The 20,487-nt window shown below is 37.6% G+C and overlaps 1 protein-coding gene across 41 annotated transcripts in view; it reads left to right on the top strand.

Moving 5' to 3' along the window:
* Positions 1-20,487, top strand: part of ATXN2 (ataxin 2) — a 115,546-nt gene that overhangs the window by 49,679 nt on the left and 45,380 nt on the right. For 17 of the 41 annotated variants that reach the window (XR_002338542.1, XR_002338543.1, XR_002338541.1 and 14 more), the window contains exons 6-14: positions 353-477; positions 4,657-4,748; positions 5,234-5,431; positions 6,878-7,056; positions 8,863-9,108; positions 12,344-12,526; positions 14,897-15,094; positions 15,815-15,922; positions 16,346-16,416. Coding sequence is in view for 33 of the 41 variants with exons in the window: in XM_021072915.1 (XP_020928574.1) it covers positions 353-477; positions 4,657-4,748; positions 5,234-5,431; positions 6,878-7,056; positions 8,863-9,108; positions 12,344-12,526; positions 14,897-15,094; positions 15,815-15,922; positions 16,346-16,416 (1,400 nt within the window). In the remaining 8 variants the exon portion in view is untranslated. The remainder of the gene's footprint in view (positions 1-352; positions 478-4,656; positions 4,749-5,233; positions 5,432-6,877; positions 7,057-8,862; positions 9,109-12,343; positions 12,527-14,896; positions 15,095-15,814; positions 15,923-16,345; positions 16,417-20,487) is intronic. The other 24 variants (XR_002338540.1, XM_021072926.1, XM_021072916.1 and 21 more) reach the window with 5 other exon arrangements.

Here is a 20,487-nt window from a genome sequence, read left to right as displayed (position 1 = left end):
GGGTTCTTAACTCACTGAGCCACAATGGGAACTCTTAAAATAATTATTTTTAATATAATTTATGACTTATGTGAAAATATTTTAACATTTCATGTGGCTTAAAATTACATAGGTAAAATATTCTTTCATCCTAATCATCTGTGATGCATTTAGAGAGTTAGGTTTTTGGAAGGTTATAGTATTAACTGAAGCATTACATTTCTGAAAGCATACTGTTAATGCTATTCTTTCTGTATCAGAAATTCCCTTTTCATAATTATTTTTACCATATATATCTTTAATAATTCATATATGTATTTATGTAGTCCATTGTTTGGTTGTGTGATCTTTCAACCAAAACCATCCTTTGCAGATGCTTTTACTGACTCTGCTATAAGTGCTAAAGTGAATGGTGAACACAAAGAGAAGGACCTGGAACCCTGGGATGCAGGTGAACTCACCACCAATGAGGAACTGGAGGCTTTGGAAAATGATGTTGTAAGCAAAATCTTTTTGATTAGTATCCCATCACTTGGTTTTAATTTAAGTATGTTATTGTTTTAGTGACTGTATTTAAAGCAGTTTTATTGTGTAAATGGAGACTTCCTACCAGGCAGTGTATACAGAATGTTTCTTTGGGATGCTTATAAATTACTTCTGTTTTTTTGTTTGTTTTTGGTTTTTTTGCTTTTTAGAGATGCTCCCACAGCATATGGAGGTTCCCACACTAGGAGTCCAATCAGAGCTGTAGCCACCGACCTGTTCCACAGCAGCGTCAGATCCGAGCCGTGTCTGCAACCTACACTACATCTCACCATAACACGGGATCCTTAACCCACCGAGCAAGGCCAGGGATTGAACTTGCATCCTTACAAATGCTAGTCAGTTTCCTCTGAGCCACAACAGGAGCTTCTATGTTTTTATTTATTTATATATATATATTTTTTTTCTTTTAATTTAATTTTCCTTTTTAGGGCCACACCCATGGCACATGAAAGTTCCTAGGAAGGGGTCAAATCGGAGCTGCAGCTGCTGGCCTGCGCCATTGCCCCAGCAGTGCAGGTTCTGAGCTGTGTCTGTGACCTACACCACAGCTCAAGGCAACGGCAGATGCCCGACCCCCTGAGCGAGGCCAGGGATAGAACCCTTATCCTTATGGATATAGTTGGATTTGTAACCCATTGAGCCACAATGGGAACTCCTTTGTTTCTAAAGTAAGTTTTAATAGGAGTTCCCATCATGGCACAGCGGAAACGAATCTGACTAGGAACCATGAGGTGGCGGGTACGATCCCTGTCCTTACTCAGTGGGTTAAGGATCCAATGTTGCTGTGAGCTGTGGTGTAGGTCAAAGATGAGGTTCGGATCCCGAGTTGCTGTGGATGTGGCATAGGCCAGCGGCTACAGCTCCGATTAGACCCCTAGCCTGGGAACCTCCATATGCCACGGGTGCAGCCCTGAAAAGCCAAAAAGCCAGAAAAAAAGAGTAAGTTGTAATAAGCAACTTAAAAATTTAAATTGGAAAGGGGGGGGGTGCTAGAAACACTGGCATGTTTTATTTTGAATGTTCTGCAAAATGAGGCAGCCTGAGGAAATGGTGTCTGTTGACTACCTAGAGGTGAGGTCAAAGTGTGACTTTGAGGGTTCTTTTCTGTGGAAGAGGTACTCGTTACTAAGATATATAGGTTACATTAGAATTAGAGCTAGAAGAAGTTCCTGTTGTGGCTCAGCAGTTTAAGAACCTGACATAGTGTCTGTGAGGATGCAAATTCAATCCCTGGCCTCATTCAGTCGGTTAAGGATCTGGAGTTGCCGCAAGCTGCAGCATAGGTCTAGATGGAGTTTGGTTCTGGTGTTGCTATGGCTGTGGCATAAGCCTGTTGCTGCAGCTCCAGTTCAACCCCTGGTCCAGGAACCTCCATATGCCACAGGTGCGGACCTAAAAAAGAAAAGAAAAAAAAAAAAAAATTAGAGCAGTAAGTGAGTTTCTTGGTCTTAAAATTAGGGAACATTCTCTGCAAAAATCTGTTTCCAAAAGTCTCTTGGCATATATTATTACTTTTCCAATAACATATCATCTATAAATCAAATACTTAATAATGTCTATCATTAGGATTCTATAGATTCTATTTCTGAACTGTAAAGATAAAAGCAAAGTCTCTTGTCATTTGAGTATTTAGGTAGCAAAATTTGAATTGGATAAAAAAATCTTTCATTGAATATTTAGAGAACTCTTTTTAACAAATTTGTGTTTGATGTTTAAGTCATTTCCACTTGTAAAATTGGAAATACATAGGCAACTTGTCATTATTAATTTTCGAACTTTTAAAGAATTATATATAACTTAATGGGGATGTTCTTGGCTTTGTGTAGCACATTACTTTTGTGGAGGATATGGAGAAGTAGGCACTGTATTGATAATGAAATGGATAAATTGATAGGCACTTTCTAGAGAGCGTTAATGACAATGTTTATCAAAATTTAAAACACACTTTTATCAATTCTACATTTGAGAATTTATTTTTGCCGTAATATCCATAAGATATTCAAATAATTATGTATGAGGATGTTTTTCACAGCCTTTTTTCTAATTGAAACATCCTACCTGCCCATGAATAGGGAATGGGTTAAATAGATTTATTGTACCTCCACTTAATTGAAATACTGTATGTCTACTGAAAAGAATGGTATTCTGTAATGGGAAGATAAGACTTATTAAGAGAAAAAGCACGTTGCAGAAAAAAGATGCCTACTTGAATTTTCAAAACAGCTGATTGCAGAGTTGTGCAGTAGAAATGAATCTGACTAGGAACCATGAGGTTGCAGGTTCAATCCCTGGCCTCACTCAGTGGTTTAAGGATCCGGTGTTGCCGTGGGTTGTGGTGTAGGTCGTAGACGCGGCTCAGATCTGGCATTGCTGTGGCTGTGGTGTAGGCCAGTGGCTATGGCTCAGATTAGACCCTTAGCCTGGGAACTTCCACATGCCGTGGGTGTGGCCCTAAAAAGACAAAAGACAAAAAACAAAAACAAAAAACAACCAGCTGACTGTAATGATTATATTCTTATATATGCGTAGAGAATGTCTGGAGTTATGTCCAAGAAGTTGTTGATGGTAGTTATCTCTGCATGCTGGGATTGGAAGATTTTATTTTTTGCTGAATGTCCTTCTGCATGGTTTAAATTTGCAAGGAGCATATACTTTAAAGTAATTGTACAGTTTTGATAGGTAACTAATTTCCTGTCCACATGTGTTAGGCCAAAGGAGTTGATTTAGTGGTAGAATTACATTATAGTTTTATCTGGAGTAGCACAGAAGGAGCTAAGGTTGATGGGTATCCTTAGGGGCAAGCTTTAGTGTTGAAGTTGCCATCAGCATTGCTCAGATGATGCTGTGCCCTCTTCTGAGATGGATAACAATTATGTGCCGTACTTTACCCTTTATGACCAGGGTAAAACTCAAGAAGGTTTCAGGTAGGAGTTCCCGTATGGCTCAGCAGGTTAAATATCCTGCATTTTCATTGTATTTGCTGCTCCAGCACGGTTTTAATCCCTTGCCTGGGGTAACTTCCCACATGCTGTGGGCACAGACCAAAAAAGGGAAAGAAATACTAATCTTTGGAGCTCCTCTTGTGGCTCAGTGGGTTATGAACCCAGCTAGTATCCATGAGGATGTAGGTTTGGTCCCTGACCTTGCTCAGTGGGTTAAGGATCCAGGGCTGCCATGAGCTGTAATGTAGGCCGGCAGCTGCAGCTCCAAATTAACCCCTAGCCTGGGAATTTCCATATGCCGTAGATGTGGCCCTAAAAAGCAATACATAAATAAGTAAATAAATGAATTAATGAATAAATAAAAAGGTTTCAGGTAAATACTGTAGAGAATGAACTCTGGTTAATACTTTATGGAAAGATTATTGTTAAGGAATAGTGAAAGGAGAGAACCCTGACTTGAAGGCTCATATTTTATGAGGTAACTAAAATGTTGTAAACTTTTACTAATAACATTTCAAATAATTGTTTTGTATACAGTTGACCTTTGAACGCAAGTTTGAACTATTTACTTACAGGCAGATTTTTTTTTTCAATGGAAAATACTGTGTACTGCACAGCCCAAGGGTCATTGAATCTGTGGATTTTCTACTATAGGGGGAGTCAGTGTCCCTTACACTCCATCTCCCAAATTGTTCAAGATTCAGCTGTAGTTAGTTACCACCTTTTAGGGCTGATATGTAGAAGTTTTTCTAAGGACGCTTTTAAAGGAAAATTTTGCCTATTTTTTAATCTTGCTAGATTTTTCCTGAATAGTATGATACTTTTTTTTTTTTTTTTTGTCTTTTTACATCTGCACATGTGTAACCTCGGCATATGGAGGTTCCCAGGCTAAGGGTCTAATCGGAGCTGTAGCCATCAGCCTACACACAGCCACAGCAACGCAAGATCTAAGCCACGTCTGTAACCTACACCGCAGCTCACGGCAACGCCTGATCCCTAACCCACTGAGCGAGGCCAGGGATTGAACCCGAAACCTCATGGTTCCTCATCGGATTCATTTCCGCTGCGCCACGATGGGAACTCCATTGGATTGTATGATACATATTGTTAACTGTGGATATCGACTGTAGCTGAATTTAAAAAGACGAATACTTTGTCATTTTTGAAAATGAGCATCATTCTCTTCTAGTCTAATGGATGGGATCCCAATGATATGTTTCGATATAATGAAGAAAATTATGGTGTAGTGTCTACATATGATAGCAGTTTATCTTCGTATACGTAAGTTTTTAAAGTTTGCTTTTATTTTAATGCATTTGCCTTTGATTTCATCACCTTAAGTTATGTTGAATAAATGTTTTTGTTGGATTTTAAGTAAAACAATTATGTGAAAGAATTTTCCTATTATACCCATGTTGATAAATTCTTATTAAAACAGGGATTATTAGATATAGTTTACTTACACCGTAACTTTTTGCTCTAAATAAATTTTGTTTTATTTTTACATTGTGAAAACTCTCAGTTGGCAAGTGTAGAGGTAATGGGGGAATAGTCGGTTTAACTGGTTTTGGAAATGTTATATTCCTCTAAGGAAAAGGTGACAGAAAAACATTCAAATTTTGATTTATAAATAAAAGACGACTTTAGCTTTCTTACAGTTTTACCACCACTTTAAACACTAAGCTCTCTTAATAGTTGATTGTGATAGATATATAAACTCTGACTTAAAAACACTAATTTTAACTTTTCCTTTCCTAATGTTTCAGGGTGCCCTTAGAAAGGGATAACTCAGAAGAATTTTTAAAACGAGAAGCACGGGCAAACCAGTTAGCAGAAGAAATTGAATCAAGTGCCCAGTATAAAGCCCGGGTGGCCCTGGAAAATGATGATAGGAGTGAAGAAGAAAAGTACACTGCAGTTCAGAGAAATTCCAGTGAACGTGAGGGCCACAGCATAAACACTAGGTATTTAAAGGAAATCATGATGCAGTATTTTGGATACACAACTCAAGGTCTGTGTGAGAAGGTGTATTGTTATTATTATATTTCATCTTCCTTTGACCTAGCTTCGGTAGAGAATGCAAATGGAGTTGGTTTAAGATTCTCTTAGAGAAGAGATTATAGTAATCTTGGAAAATATTTTTTTTGAGCATCACCTCTATGAAGCTGGGTGTAGAATATACAGTAATGAGTACACCAAGGTCTGTAAGAACTTGTTAAAGGGTAATGAATAGGTGGTAGGGTGCATATAACATAATTACAGTTGAGTTTGGTTTGCTAAATTGGAGAAGTGGTCAGAGTACTAGGAACATGTGAGAAGGAAACTAGTGTAACCTTGTAGGCTTGGTGAAAGTCTTGCAGAGAAGGTGGTTTTTGTGATAGGATAGTAGATCTGTCTGCCACTCAAAGAGACATAAAAGAGAGGAATTCCTTGTGTGGTGAAAGTCAGATGAAAGAACTTGCCCAGTAAAGGCAAAACCGATTTGTTTTCATGGAATACAGGATGTATGTTGAGGGTGCAGTCGTGGTAGCTGGTGATAGGAAGTACGGCAGGGAAGCTCTTTATGTGTCATGTTAAAGAGCACCCGGTAGGTAGAGGATGGCATGGACCAACTTTGGGACATAGAGAACTGACTGAAACATAGAAAACAGTTATTGCATTGAAATAACTCGAGTGTGAGAACTTGGTAACCAACTTAAGCAAGACTGCTAATAGGTTAGAAAAACCAGGGGTGACCTGAGGTTTATTTGATAGCCAAGCAGATTGGTGATTGTGTTGGTAATGGAGATTAAGAAAAAAAAAAATGGAGCAAGCTTGAGGAGAGATATAATGAGCCATTTGTGCAATTTCTTGCATTTGAGGGGCTCACAGATCTTTTGTGCATTTATTCTTAAACATTCTGCATACGCAGTAGAAGATACATTTTCTGTCTTCAAGGCACTCATAGTCTAGAGTCATGATTTGAATTAAAGTGTTCAATGAGAGATGTTGAGACTGTGGGATTGACAATTTGGAGTTGGGGATTGATGTTGAAGCCATGAAAAACTGATGAACAGGAGAAGAGAGAAGAAATCAGAGAAAAAACGAAGTAGAGAAAACCAAGGAGGAAGAGTTTTAAGGAGACATATAATGATTGAGAGAATCAGCCATAAAGAGGCCAGGTAGGATAAGAGTGAATACACATCTGTTAAATTTTGTCCTTAGGGAGAGAATCTGAGGGAAAGGAAAGGTGAGAGGCTGGAGCTTAGGGTAGGATGGAAGAACCGGGTGTCTGGGGGTGAGGCAGTTTGGTGTAAGTGTTTAACTTTTTAATAACAAACATTCCCTTCTGCCTAAGTTACTTTTTAGAAATGTTTCATTGGCCTGGTACTTATTAGGATAAAATGATTTAGAGAATCTCTCATTTTCAGGGAAAATAAATATATTCCTCCTGGACAAAGAAATAGAGAAGTCATATCGTGGGGAAGTGGGCGACAGAATTCACCGCGTATGGGCCAGCCTGGGTCAGGCTCCATGCCGTCAAGATCCACCTCTCACACTTCAGATTTCAACCCGAATTCTGGTTCAGACCAAAGAGTAGTTAATGGAGGCAAGTATTTTGACCAAATTTCTCCATATCATTGATCGAAATATACTGTTTTCTAAATGTTTACATTTTATGTTAATTGATAAGGACATGAATACATTTAATGATTTTTGTGGAGTAGTTTTCACTTAAATTATTTTAAATTTGCCATTCTGGATATCAAATTAGTAAAAAGTAATATAAGTTAATGGTGTATACAGTATTTAGTATGATGAATTATAAAGTGCTAAATTTAACCAAAACCATTCACTTGGCAAAAAAGCACTCCACATACAAAGAAATTGGAAACTTTGGGTAGGTTCTCAATTTTTAAACCACTGGGTGATAAAATTATTTAGACATAGTTAACATTGAAAAATACCAGTTTGTGTAAAACACCTAGTGCTTAATATAGATTCATTTTTATGAACTGTTTGTTTATATATTTATATTTTGTTTATTTCAAGGAAGGATTTGAGGTAACTTGTAATACAGTACATGACCAAGAGTCATGTGAACGTGGTGAAGGAAAAAATGTGCTTAAAAAACAATAGAAACAACTCTTAGTGTAAGGGTGGATATTAGAGTTTAGCTTAAGTAAAAGAAAGTTGCGTCTTCAGTAGGAAGATATTTTTTCTACCTCAAAATTTAGGTTAAATTAGCTTATTGGTCATGGATCTCTCGTACAAGTCAGGGATACTGGACAGCTGTACTAAAGACTGTATGGAAATATGGTAGTTAATAATACTGATACTGTGTTATTACCAGGGAACAGTGGCTTTCAATTTTAGATATGTGAATTTGGAAAGTTAGAAAAATAGAGAACACTAAGTTTCCAATTTCATTTGTTTTCATTGAATCTTTCTCCAGAATTCCTCTCCAAATGAACACTCTTGAGTATTTTCTGTACTTTGTATTGGGGGTGAAATTTCTTTGCTCACTGAGTAAAGAGTTTTAGTTGTTTATGAACAGAATTTTCAAAGTAAAAAACCTGAAAGGGGCTAGGAAATGTATGATACTCAAGTGTGTGGAACCCTATGGAGAGGAGACCTGGACTGTTTCCTAAGATTGAGGTAAGTGATACGTCATGTTACATGTTAGCTGTACATCGACCTGTGCATATTTCTTGGTGTCAGTTATTTGGTGATGACTGCTCTGTAGTTGCATTGTTTATTAAGCAGTCTCTTAAATGAATGTTTAATTGCATAAATTATTTAGAATGTCCCCCTTTTTCCCAATTTGATAGGATTAAAATAAGTGAAAAGGCAGTGGATATTAACCTGTCACTCCTGTGACTCTAGAAAATAGCAGAAGTAATGTTACATTTCTCCTTAAATGGTGTTGTTTAATGAGATTTCAAACTGAGCTTTGCATTCAAATATGAACTAGAAGAAAATCACAGATAATTATAAGAAACTAGCATTTTTAATGGGATATAATAGCTGATGTTTCAGAAAGCTAAAACTAATATAGTAAATAATCCGATTCCTGAGTTTTGTGATTTATTGTGTGAAATTATCTAGTGTATGTTGTACTCCTTTTAACAATTGATTACCGAGAAACAGTTATAGAAGCAGGATTAATAGGCATAGTCTTAACTGTCTTCTTCAATAGTATGTGTAGATCCTAATTAACCCTTTGGGAACGTGTGTTCATTTAAACAGAATTTTAAGGAGGTTAAAGTAAAATGTGAATTTATGTCAGTTAAGTTATGCTAAAACTTATCACAAATCAAATGACTGTCCTCAAAGGGTTAAAATGTACAAGAAATCATTTTTGTCATTTTACTTTTTTTTCTGTTTACTTTTTTTCCCTCATTTTTTTCTTTAGTTTTTATACTTTCCTTCATATCATTTGTTCTGTCAGGTGTTCCCTGGCCATCGCCTTGCCCATCTCCTTCCTCTCGCCCACCTTCTCGCTACCAGTCAGGTCCCAACTCTCTTCCACCTCGGGCAGCCACCCCTACACGGCCGCCCTCCAGGCCCCCCTCGCGGCCATCCAGACCCCCGTCTCACCCCTCTGCTCATGGTTCTCCAGCTCCTGTCTCTACTATGCCTAAACGCATGTCTTCAGAAGGTACAATACCACAATTTGTTCATGTTTTTGTTTGTCTTTGTTTAACTCCTATGTGAGTTTATAATTACAAAATAGTTTCCTCTTCATTATTTAATAACCTATAATTTCCGTGTTTTAACTTTAGTTTATTAAAACTATTTCTATTAACCTTTTGTTCACTAGAGAGAAATTTGATAAATGCGTGTGAAGCGATGAATTATCTTGAATTGTAAGAATGGGGGTTTAATCTCTGCCTGGTAATGATGCTACTGCTTTATAGCCCAAGGCCTTCTCCCTCCCACTTTATAATGTATGTAGTGGTTAATGGTAAAACGTGAACTTTCTTCACCAGTCTTGGACTTACTGTAGAGCCTGTCATTTTATAGCTCCCTGCCAAGGTTACTCGTGATTCTGCCTGTTGGCCAAAGGCAGGAGTGGTGATTTAAAGGTCCTTTTTGAGAGGGACATTGCATGTAGCTGCCCCTGTGTGTTTGCCCATAGATGACAATACAGAGTTTCATTTTGTGTTTGGGAGTTTTAAAAAAAAAAAATTAGCTTTGTAGTATTTTATTGTGTAATATTTATTTAATCTGCAAGAAGTCCTTGATCTAAGATAAAACTGTTAATAAAAACAATGTATGAATCTTTAAGGGTCTTTTTACCCTTGTCAAAAAATAAAATCCTGGAGTTCCCGTCGTGGTGCAGTGGAAATGAATCCGACTAGGAACCATGAGGTTGCAGGTTCAATCCCTGGCCTTGCTCAGACGGTTAAGGATCTGGTGTTGCTGTGCCTGTGGCGTAGGCCAGCAGCAATGGCTCTGATTAGACCCCTAGCCTGGGAACCTCCATATGCCGCAGGTGCAGCCCTGAAAAGACAAAAGACAAAATAAATAAATAAATTAAATAAAATCCTGTAATTCTCATTCAATGTTTGATGCTAAATCCACCATTGCTATATATCAGATACATAGATGTGTTGTAGAAAGGTCACATTTTTATTTAAATGTAGTGAATAAATTAAAAACCTATTTTCTGAATGATAATGGCCTTTGATGTTATTGAGAGCATTTGATATTAAAATTTTAATCTGATTTGTTCATTAAAATTGCAGGTAATATTGCTTATGTTGAAACTGATACAGTTTTCTGGCATAAAGTGCTTGCCTAGAGAAAACATGTTGCCTGCTGTTTAATAAATATTTGCCATCTAGGCAGGGAGGTCATGTGATCCTGACTAAAGAGGCTAACCTTAAACAGCCCATTGCACTGATTTTCAAGGTTACTTCCCTACTCAAAAGTGTCTGTGATGGTGGCTTCTAAAAGAAAAGTTTAATTCTGATGAAGTATTTATTTGGTCTATTATTTGCATAAGTGATGTTCATATCATGAGAATATGTTAGATAAAAGCAAGACTCATTAGTGAGTGTGAGCTTGTTCACCATGGTTAGATAGAAAGATTCACGTCAGAGTATACCTTCTGCATATTCAGGGATGCTACATTATTCACTCTTTATTTTTAACTAATTGAATGAAAATAGGTTTTCTAGTTGTGTAGTTAGGTGACACTGAAGTATTTTTAAAATGTAAACTTCAAAATAAAGCTATTAAATATAATGGTTTTCTGTATTCAATATAGGGAATTATTTTGTTTCTGCAAGTATTTTACATACTGCCAAAAAGACTGAATTTTTTAAAGTTAAATTCTAACTTTGATTTCATTGAGCTATGCCAACCATCTTTCTTGGTCTTTTTCTATAAAGGGATATAAAAATATGTATAAATATGCAAATACCCAGTTCCTAATTCAATCTTCAGTATAAATTGTATCTTCAGTTTAAAATTATATAACATTAACATTCTTAAGGTATGTCCATGATTGAAGTACTACTAAGGACATAAATGAATTTGACAGTTTAAAGAGTTTGGCAGCAAGGTGCCAGTTCAGCAGCTTTGGCATTGACATTAAGAATGAACTTTGGGAGTTTCAGTTATGGCTCCGGTGTTCCCATAGGCTCTCGTGTAGGTCACAGACGAGGCTTGGCTCTGGTGTTGCCGCGGCTGTGGTGTAGGTCTGCAGCTGTAGATCCAATTTGACCCCTAGCCTGGGACTCCATATGCCACGTGTGTGGCCCTAAAAAAAAATAAAATAAAAAAATAATGAACTTTGCACTGTCAGTGATAGTACAAAGCCTGACAAGTGTTAGCACTATCAGGCTTCTCTGGTAAGAGCCATTCTGTCCACTGTTTTCACCTGATGTTTTGTTTGAATGCACAGTAGACTTCTTTAGAAATAGAAATCGCTAATGGGGTGACAGAATTGATGTGGAATTTTGACAATTCATATAGTGCAGATTTCTTCCCCAAGTGTCAGTTACTCTAGTCTGCAAGTCCTGCCTTAAAACCAGTAGAATTTTTAGCTCCCAGACTGTTAGTTAAGACTGTTAAGTCTGAGAAACTGCTTACAAGTGAGGACTGCTTTAAGATATGGATTATAAAATTGATCATCATGGCAGAAAAGGTTAATAAATTAAGGTTTTAGAGAAATTAAGGGAAATTTGAATATAATCCTTAGTACAAAAATGTATTGAGGTTAATAGTTTTCTCTTTAAAGAGTTTTTTTCCCTGGAGTTCCCTGGCAGCTCAGCAGGTTAAGGATCATCAACATTGTCATTGCTGTGGCTCGGGTCACTGCTGTGGTGCGGGTTCCCTGGCCCGGGAACTTCTGCATGCCACCTGCACAGCCAAAAAAAAAAAAAAAAAGATACTCTAAAAAATATATTTTTCTTCTAATTTTATAAGTAATGTATTAAAGAAAATTTGAAGGAAAAAGCTAAAAGTATGTGGTAAAATAAAGATTATTACATCATGTAGCTATAACCTTTATAAATGTTCTATTATTTTTATATGCCTATAAATTATGGACATAGAGTAAACAAATTGCTAAAATCTTTGCAGAGTTATGACATCTCACTGTTTGATTTCTTACTGCCTCCTTCCCTTTCTTTAAAAATAAGGAAAATAAACTTTATTGTTAAAATTTTATGTCATTCCACAAAATAATTCTGAGAGTATGGCCAAAAATGTAAATGGCGTTTGTTTTCTTTTTTTTTTAACCAAGAAGAAATGGGGGGGGAAGGGGAGAAATGTGTGTGTGTGTGAGAGGGATAAAGAAAAAGAATAGGGTGTGTGTATTTAACAGAAAAGTAGTACTGGTGGACATTGTGGCATTTATGTGATGTTCACTGTTCCTTTCTTAGGGCCTCCAAGGATGTCCCCAAAGGCCCAACGACACCCTCGAAATCACAGAGTTTCTGCTGGGCGGGGTTCCATTTCCAGTGGCCTAGAATTTGTATCCCATACCTCACCAAGTGAAGCAGCTGCTCCTCCAGCAGCAAGGACTAGTCCCGCAGGGGGCACATGGTCTTCAGTGGTCAGCGGGGGTAGGTAACACTTGGCTTAAAGCATAATATCAATGACACTTTGTTATTATATTTGATGTAAAAGGGCTGAGCTTGAGCTCTGTTTGAGGAAGTCTAAGTGTATATATTTAAAATAGTAGAGTAACCAGGAATTTGGAAAACAGTTTTTATTCTGGGTTCTACCACTTAAGTCACCATATGTTGGAGCAAATCAAGTGATCATTTTGAATTTCAGTTTTCTCAGTGAGTAAAGTAGTTTTTGCCTAGTCTACTTTAGGGTCTTGTGATGAAATTCATATGGGGTTCATAAATATGAATATATTTTATTATGGTTTTATAAAGGGCCACTCAAATGGGAGGCAAATACAGTGCATAACAATTTTTGGAGGGGATCACATTTCCTGTCTTCTTAGAAACTTGGTTCATTGATTCCACATTTATTTTGGGCTTACAGGCTTGCAATGCTATGTGTTTCTTTTTTTTTCCCCCATTCATTCATTTGAAACATTTTTATTGAGGTTTTTTTTTTTTTTTTCTGTCTTCTTAGTGCCAAACCCATGGCATATGGAAGTTCCCAGGCTAGGGGTTGAATTGGAGCTGTAGCTGATGGCCTTCGCCACAGCCATAGCAACGCATGATGCAAGCCGCATCTTCGACTCAGCCACAGCTCATGGCAATGTCAGATCCCCAAGCCCACTGAGCAAGGCGAGGGATTGGACCCATGTACTCATGGATACTAGTCTGGTTTGTTAACCACTGAGCCACTATGGAAACTCCCTATTGACACTATTCTGGGCCGAAGTGCGGGATCCAAGCCGAGTCTGCAACCTACACCACAGCTCACGGCAACACCGGATCGTTAACCCACTGAGCAAGGGCAGGGACCAAACTGGCAACCTCATGGTTCCTAGTCGGATTCGTTAACTACTGTGCCATGACGGGAACTCCCTATATATCCTTTTTAAGGATTAACAAACACAAGGGCCCAAGTTTTATCTGTGACCAGCCTGAAGAATGTGCTGACAGCAGCTATAAAAATGTAAAAAGTGTATACTTTGATAGGACCTTACAATTAGGTTAAGATTGCTTTTGCTACTTAATGTTTTGTTTCTATGATAACTAGAGTTGGAGCATGCAGTGACATAATCTATCTTAATCAGTGCATGGAACTTTTAAAAGAAAAATCTTTAAACTGAAACAAAGAAAAATATACCCAACTCCATTAAATGTCTTTAGTTGATATACATTTCTTACTTTCATGTAAGTGTAATTTTATGGTAAATTCCTTTGAACTTTCTATTTTTCTAATTTGGTCTTCAGTTACAAGGAAATTATTCAGTTGACAAAAAATAGTTTCTAAAATCTTAATTTCTTCTGTGTATCAGTAATTATTTGACAGTATTCAGATGATATGGAAATGAATTTTGAAAGTAACAACATGATTATAGAAGTGAAAGAGTAGGGAGTTCCCTTGTGGTGTAGCAGGTTATGGATCCAGTGTTGTCACTGCAGCGGCTCGGGTCATTGCTGTGGTACAGGTTTGATCTCTGCCCAGGGAGCTTCCATATGCTGTGGGCCACCCCACCACCACCACCAAAAAAAAAGAAAGAGGTGAAAGAGTAAAATCATAGTTGTTAATAGATACACCCAGCAGTATTACAGGTTTGCTCTTTATACTAATCAGAAAAGTGACAGTTGTTGAATAATAGTTTCCTTCCATGACCCTTGTTACTTAGGGTGAAGAATCACTAAAGTGAAGCAAATTGAACTATTTCCTCTAAATCTTTGAATCTGAATAGGTTTATATAAAATACGAAACCTATTAGATACTCATTTTGAAGTTATGTGGAATATGAACTCTTCCTTGGATTATCTTCCCCTTTGCCCTAATTTGAGTTTCCAGTTTCCTTAGTTACTGAAGAGTGGATTTTGCTGTGGTAAATAAACTGCTAAAATGTGTTTATTATTTGAAGGAGAAACAAATAAGCCTACGTCTTAGGGATTCTCTTCCCCTCCTCCACACATGTATTTTAAAGAAACAGTCTCACCTTTTAGTAGAGAATGTTGTTATCTTTATCCTAAGAAGTAGCACTTGTCCTTCCTTAGAAATCCAGTTTTTAACTTCATTTAAAACACTGCCTTTTAGAATTCATATATTTAGTTAGGAGGGAAAATGACTGTTGTACATGGTTATTAGTAATTGTTTTCATTCTTCAGATATTTATACTTTGTCGTCACCATTATTCCTGAGACTTTGGAAAAGAAAACAGGTGATGAGATGAGTAATTGGGAGGTCAGATAGAACTGTTACCTAGATCTTTCAGAAAAGCCTTTTTGATGAAGCGACATTTTAGCTGAGGATATAATGGGTAACTTTTCTCTTTCTTGTAGTTCCAAGATTATCCCCTAAAACTCACAGACCCAGGTCTCCCAGACAGAATAGTATTGGAAATACTCCTAGTGGGCCAGTTCTTGCTTCTCCCCAAGCTGGTGTTATTCCAACTGATGCTGTCCCTATGCCTTTACCAGCTGCATCTCCTACGCCTGCCAGTCCTGCATCCAACAGAGCTGTTACCCCATCCATTGAGGGTATGTAAGAAAGGGCTTCTAGATCCATGATGTCATTGGTGAAATTGAATTTTAGACATTTAACATTGTGTGAAAAATGGTTATGTTGTTTTATCCATAGGTAAGTATTTGATGGCATATTAAAAATTTTATGTAAATAAAGTTAGTTGTTTAAGTAATACTGCTAATTTCAGGAGTTCTCATCATGGCTCAGCAGTAATGAACACAACTGGTATCCATGAGGACACAAGTTCGATCTCTGGCCTTTCTCAGTGGGTTAAGGATCTGGTGTTGCTGTGGCTGTGGCGTTGGCTGCCAGCTGCAGCTCCAAGTCAACCCCTGGCCTGGGAACTTCCCATATGTAGCAAGTGTAGCCTGAAAAGAACAATAAAAATAAAACCTGCTAATTTCATATATGTTATTCTGAAAGTTTAAGAGAGTTTACATTCCTGGGTAGTAAATAACAATATAAGTAAAATTTATTAGTGGAATTTCCTGGTGGCCTAGCACTTAAGGATTCGGTGATGTGGCTCAGGTTTCTTCCCTGGCCCAGGAACTTCCATATACCATAGGAGCAGCAAAAAAAAAGAAAAAATATATTTCATATGTCTGCGAAGTAGGAAAGTCTCTGTTTAAGTGGAAATATTCTTTTCCAAAAACACAGGATCAAATGGTTGAGTATTTTCCAATTTTACTTCTATAGCTTCTATTAACCTTTTTATATAAAATACTGTTTTCTAGCTAAAGATTCCAGGCTTCAAGATCAGAGGCAGAACTCTCCTGCAGGAAATAAAGAAAATATGAAGTCCAATGAGACATCACCTAGCTTCCCAAAAGCTGAAAGTAAAGGTTAGAGCTTTAAAAAGTCTTTAGGTATATCTGTAGAAATAGGAAGGAATATGTCTAATCTGATGCCCAGTACATATTACTTTTTTGGTCAACACTTTAATTTCTTAGTGTTGTGATATTTAAGTGCATAATTTGACAAATGTCAAAATCTATAATATATTGAAAGTTTTGTTATTTTGGATAGAGGTTATTTTTCATTTCCACCATCCCATCCTAAAAAAAATCTTAAAGATTAGAAATAAATCTAGGAGTTGTCCTGTAGTACAGTGAATTGAGGATCCAGTGCTGTCACTGCAGCAGCTTGGGTTGCTACTATGACACCAGTTTGATCCCTGGCCTGGGAACTTCCACATGCTATGAGCACAGCCAAAAAAATTAAAAATAGAAAAAGAAATCTAGATCTAATACTTCATATTTTTACAGGTATATCACCAGTTGTTTCTGAACATAGAAAACAGATTGATGATTTAAAGAAATTTAAGAATGATTTTAGGGTAAGTATTGTATTGACTAATGAATTAGAATTTTTAAAACAATTTTTTAAATATTACTAAGAATTTTTATATCATCCATTTACAAAAATGTATTTTATATGTATACCCAGAAACATCAAACCATATTTGTAGAAAGCTAAATATTCTTAAGTTGTCTGTGTGTGTGCTTTAGGTAGAGTAACTAAAATCATGAGATTTAATAAGAACAATATAGCTATTAAATGAAAGAGAATGTAATTTTCATATTGGAAGTCATCATAAGTTATTACTTCATGTTCATTTGATTACTTTATTCAAATATGATAGAGCAAAGGCAAAAGGCAGCCTTTTCCTAGCCTGTGTTCTACCTTCCTAAAAATTAAGTTTTTGCTTGATAGCTTCATTTTTGACTTATTGGCAGTATTCAAAATATTAAATGTTGTTTCATACTTTAGCACATTTATCTGGTCATCTTTAATGCTATTAACAGTTGTGAATTTAAATTTTTTTAAGCTATAATTAATGCATGGACATGATAAAAAGAATAATAACTGAATGCTCAGATGGTTGCTACTCAGCTTACTTAATATGTCAAGCACTCTACTATAGTTAAAGTCCTCCTGGGTACTTGCCCACCTCAGCTACATCCTTCTGTAGGAGTGAAGGATTTCTTTCCTTGTAATTCTTTACACTGCATATAAGTAGATTCCCTAAGCAACAGATGATATTATTTTGCATCATCTTCAACTTAATATAAATATGTTACAGGTGTTCATGCCCATTTGCTTTTATTTCCTCAACATTATTTTTTACACCCAGTCCTTCATGCCCTTAGAGTAATACATTTGCATGAATTTATTACATTATGAAGGAAAAAAATTGTTTTTACTTTGAAGCATATAAGATAGAATGTTTTTGTAACAGTTTTATTGAGGTATAATTTACATATGGTTTAGTCATTTAAAGTATAGTTTAGTGGTTTTTTAGTATATTCATAGAGTTGTATAAGCACCACATAAGCCCTTAGCAGTCACTTCTCATTTGCTGTCTTTTTTTCTTTTTTCTTTTCTTTTCTTTTTTTTGTCTTTTCTGTCTTTAGGGCCAAACCCACGGCAATATGGAGGTGCCCAAGCTAGGGGCCTAATCGGAGCCACCGGCCTAAACCACAGCCACAGCAACACCAGGTCTGAGCCGCGTCTGCGACCTACACCACAGCTCAGGGCAACGCCAAATCCTTACCACTGAGCGAGGCTAGGGATCGAACTCTCAACCTCATGGTTCCTAGTCAGACAGAACTCCTCATTTGCTTTCAAATACTTCTCCCCACCCCACCTCCACCCTAAGCCACCACTAATCTACTTTTTGTCTTCATGGATTTGGCTGTTCTGGACTTTTCATATGAAAGGAACCATACAATATGTGGCCTTTTGTGGGTGGCTTTTTTTCTACTTACTGTTACGTTTTCAGGGTTTATCCATGTTGTTGGGTGTGTCAGTATTTCTTTGCTTTTTATGTGAACTCCATTGTATAGATAGACCACGTTTTATATATCCATTCATAATCAGTTGATGCCTTTTCCTTCCCCCTTACCCCTCTGGTAACCATAAGTTTGTTTTCTTTGGGGGAGGTGCTATACCTCTGGCGTATAGAAGTTCCCAGGTAGGGGTCCAGTCGCAGCTGCAGCTGTCAGCCTACACCATAGCCACAGCAACACAGCATCCAAGCCACGTCTTTGAGCTACACCACAGCTCACAGCATCTGGTTCCTTAACCCACTGAATGAGGCCTGGAATTGAACCTGCATCCTCAGGGGTACTAGTTGCATTGTTTCCGCTGAGCCACAACAGGAACTCCCAAGTTTGTTTACTTTTTTTTTTTTTTTTTTTTTTTTGTCTTTTTTCTTGGGCCGCTCCTGCGGCATATGGAGGTTCCCAGGCTAGGGGTCGAATCGGAACTGTAGCCACTGGCCTACGCCAGAGCTACAGCAACGCAGGATCCGAGCTGCATCTGCAACCTACACCACAGCTCACAGCAACGCCGGATCGTTAACCCACTGAGCAAGGGCAGGGACCGAACCCGCAACCTCATGATTCCTAGTCGGATTCGTTAACCACTGCGCCACGACGGGAACTCCCCAAGTTTGTTTTCTATGTCTGTTAGTCTATTTCTGTTTTGTAAATGAGTTCATTTGTATCAATTTTTTTAGATTCTACATGTAAGTGATATCATGTGATATTTAGCTCTTTCTTCATATAATAATCTCTAGGTCCATCCATATTGCTGCAAACGACATTCTTTCATTCTTTTTTATGGCTGAGTAATAATACTGCTGTATATGTGTAACACATCTTCCTTATCTGTTCATCTGTCAGTGGACATTTAGGTTGCTTCCCTGTCTTGGCTATTGTAAATAATCCTGCTGTGAACATTGGGGTGCATGTATATTTTATAATAAGAGTTTTTTCTAATTATCTTTTGTGGATATATGCCCAGGAGTAGGATTGCTGGATACACGGTAAATCTGTTTTTAGTTTTTTAAGGAACCTTCATACTGTTTTCCACATAGGCTGCACCAGTGTATATTCTGAGTAGTTTTTTTTTGTTGGTGGTAGTGGTTTTCATTAGTTTTTTTTTTTTAATGTAGTGTTAGCTGGGGTTTCAAATTCAGTCTTTTGCATATGGGTAACATTTGCCACAGCACTGTCTTTTGAAAAGACATTGAATTATCTTTGCACCTTTGTTGAAAATCATTTGGCCAAGTGGAAGAGCTTATTACTAGACTCGGTTCTCGTCCATAGATCTCTATATATCTATCCTTTATGGCAGTACCACACTGTTTGAATTAGTGTATTTTTTTAAATGCTTATAACTTCTTCATTTAAAAGAAAACATTTTGGCTCTCATATTATCTGTTCACAACTTTCTGTAAACCTTCTTTAATACTTGACTCTTAAATTCCAGGTAGTTGCAGCATTATATTGCTATCTCTTTGGGACTTCTACTCTTAATATTTTGGGGGAACCTGAAAATGCAAATGTATTATTAAATTTCTTATGAACAGCTTAATCATCTGTAAGTGAAATAATAGAAAGCAACGAAATGATTTGATTTGATTTGATTGTCCTTTTTTTTTGGCTTTTTAGGGCCACACTCGAAGCATATGGAAGTTCCCAGGCTAGGGCTTGAATCAGAGCTACAGCTGCTAGCCAGCACCACAGCCACAGCAACTCGAGATCTGAGCTGTGTCTGCGACCTATAACACAGTTCATGACAGTACCGGATCCTCAACCCACTGAGGGAGGCCATGGGTAGAACCCGCATCCTTGTGGATACTAGTCAGATTGTTTCTACTGCAGCATAGTGGGAATTCCTGTCTTTATTATTTTTGTTTTTTTCGGGCTGCACCTGCAGCATATGGAGGTTCCCAGGCTAGGGGTCAAATCAGAGCTATAGCTGCCAGCTTACTCCAGAGCCACAGCAACACCAGATCTGAGCCATGTCTGCCACTTAAACCACAGCTCACGGCAACAGTGGATCCTTAACCTACTGAGCAATGCCAGGGATCAAACCCACATCCTCATGGATACTAGTCAGGTTCGTTTCCACTCCGCCACAACAGGAACTCCTATTTTGGTTCTTTAAACATGCAATCTCTGGTGTTCCAGCTGTGGTAAAATGGGTTAATGATCTGGCTTGTCTCTGAGGAGGCACTGGTTTGATCCCTGGCCCCGGCACAGTGGGTTAAGAATCCAGAATCCTGCAGCTGTGGTGTAGTTCACAGCTCTGGCTTGGATTCGATCCTTGGCCCTGGAACTTCCATATGCTCATGGACAGCCAAGAAAGAATAAAACAACAAAAAACATGCTGTTTCTTTTGCTTGCACTAGTATTCCTGTTTTGGAACTCCACACCTGCCTTCCTCCCTCAACATCTTTCACACTTTAAACTATATGACACTTCCAAAGAAAAGCCTTCTCTTTCCATAAATTGCTTTTTCCTACGGCATCTTTTAGCACTACCCCAGTTGTTGTTTGTCTATTCTCATCCAGATGGTAAACTTTGGGAGGATAGGAACTATTTCGCATTTCTATGTC

Source organism: Sus scrofa, chromosome 14 (genome assembly GCF_000003025.6).
Source record: "Sus scrofa isolate TJ Tabasco breed Duroc chromosome 14, Sscrofa11.1, whole genome shotgun sequence".
NCBI lineage: Eukaryota > Metazoa > Chordata > Mammalia > Artiodactyla > Suidae > Sus > Sus scrofa.
This window is presented reverse-complemented; position numbering and strand designations above follow the sequence as displayed.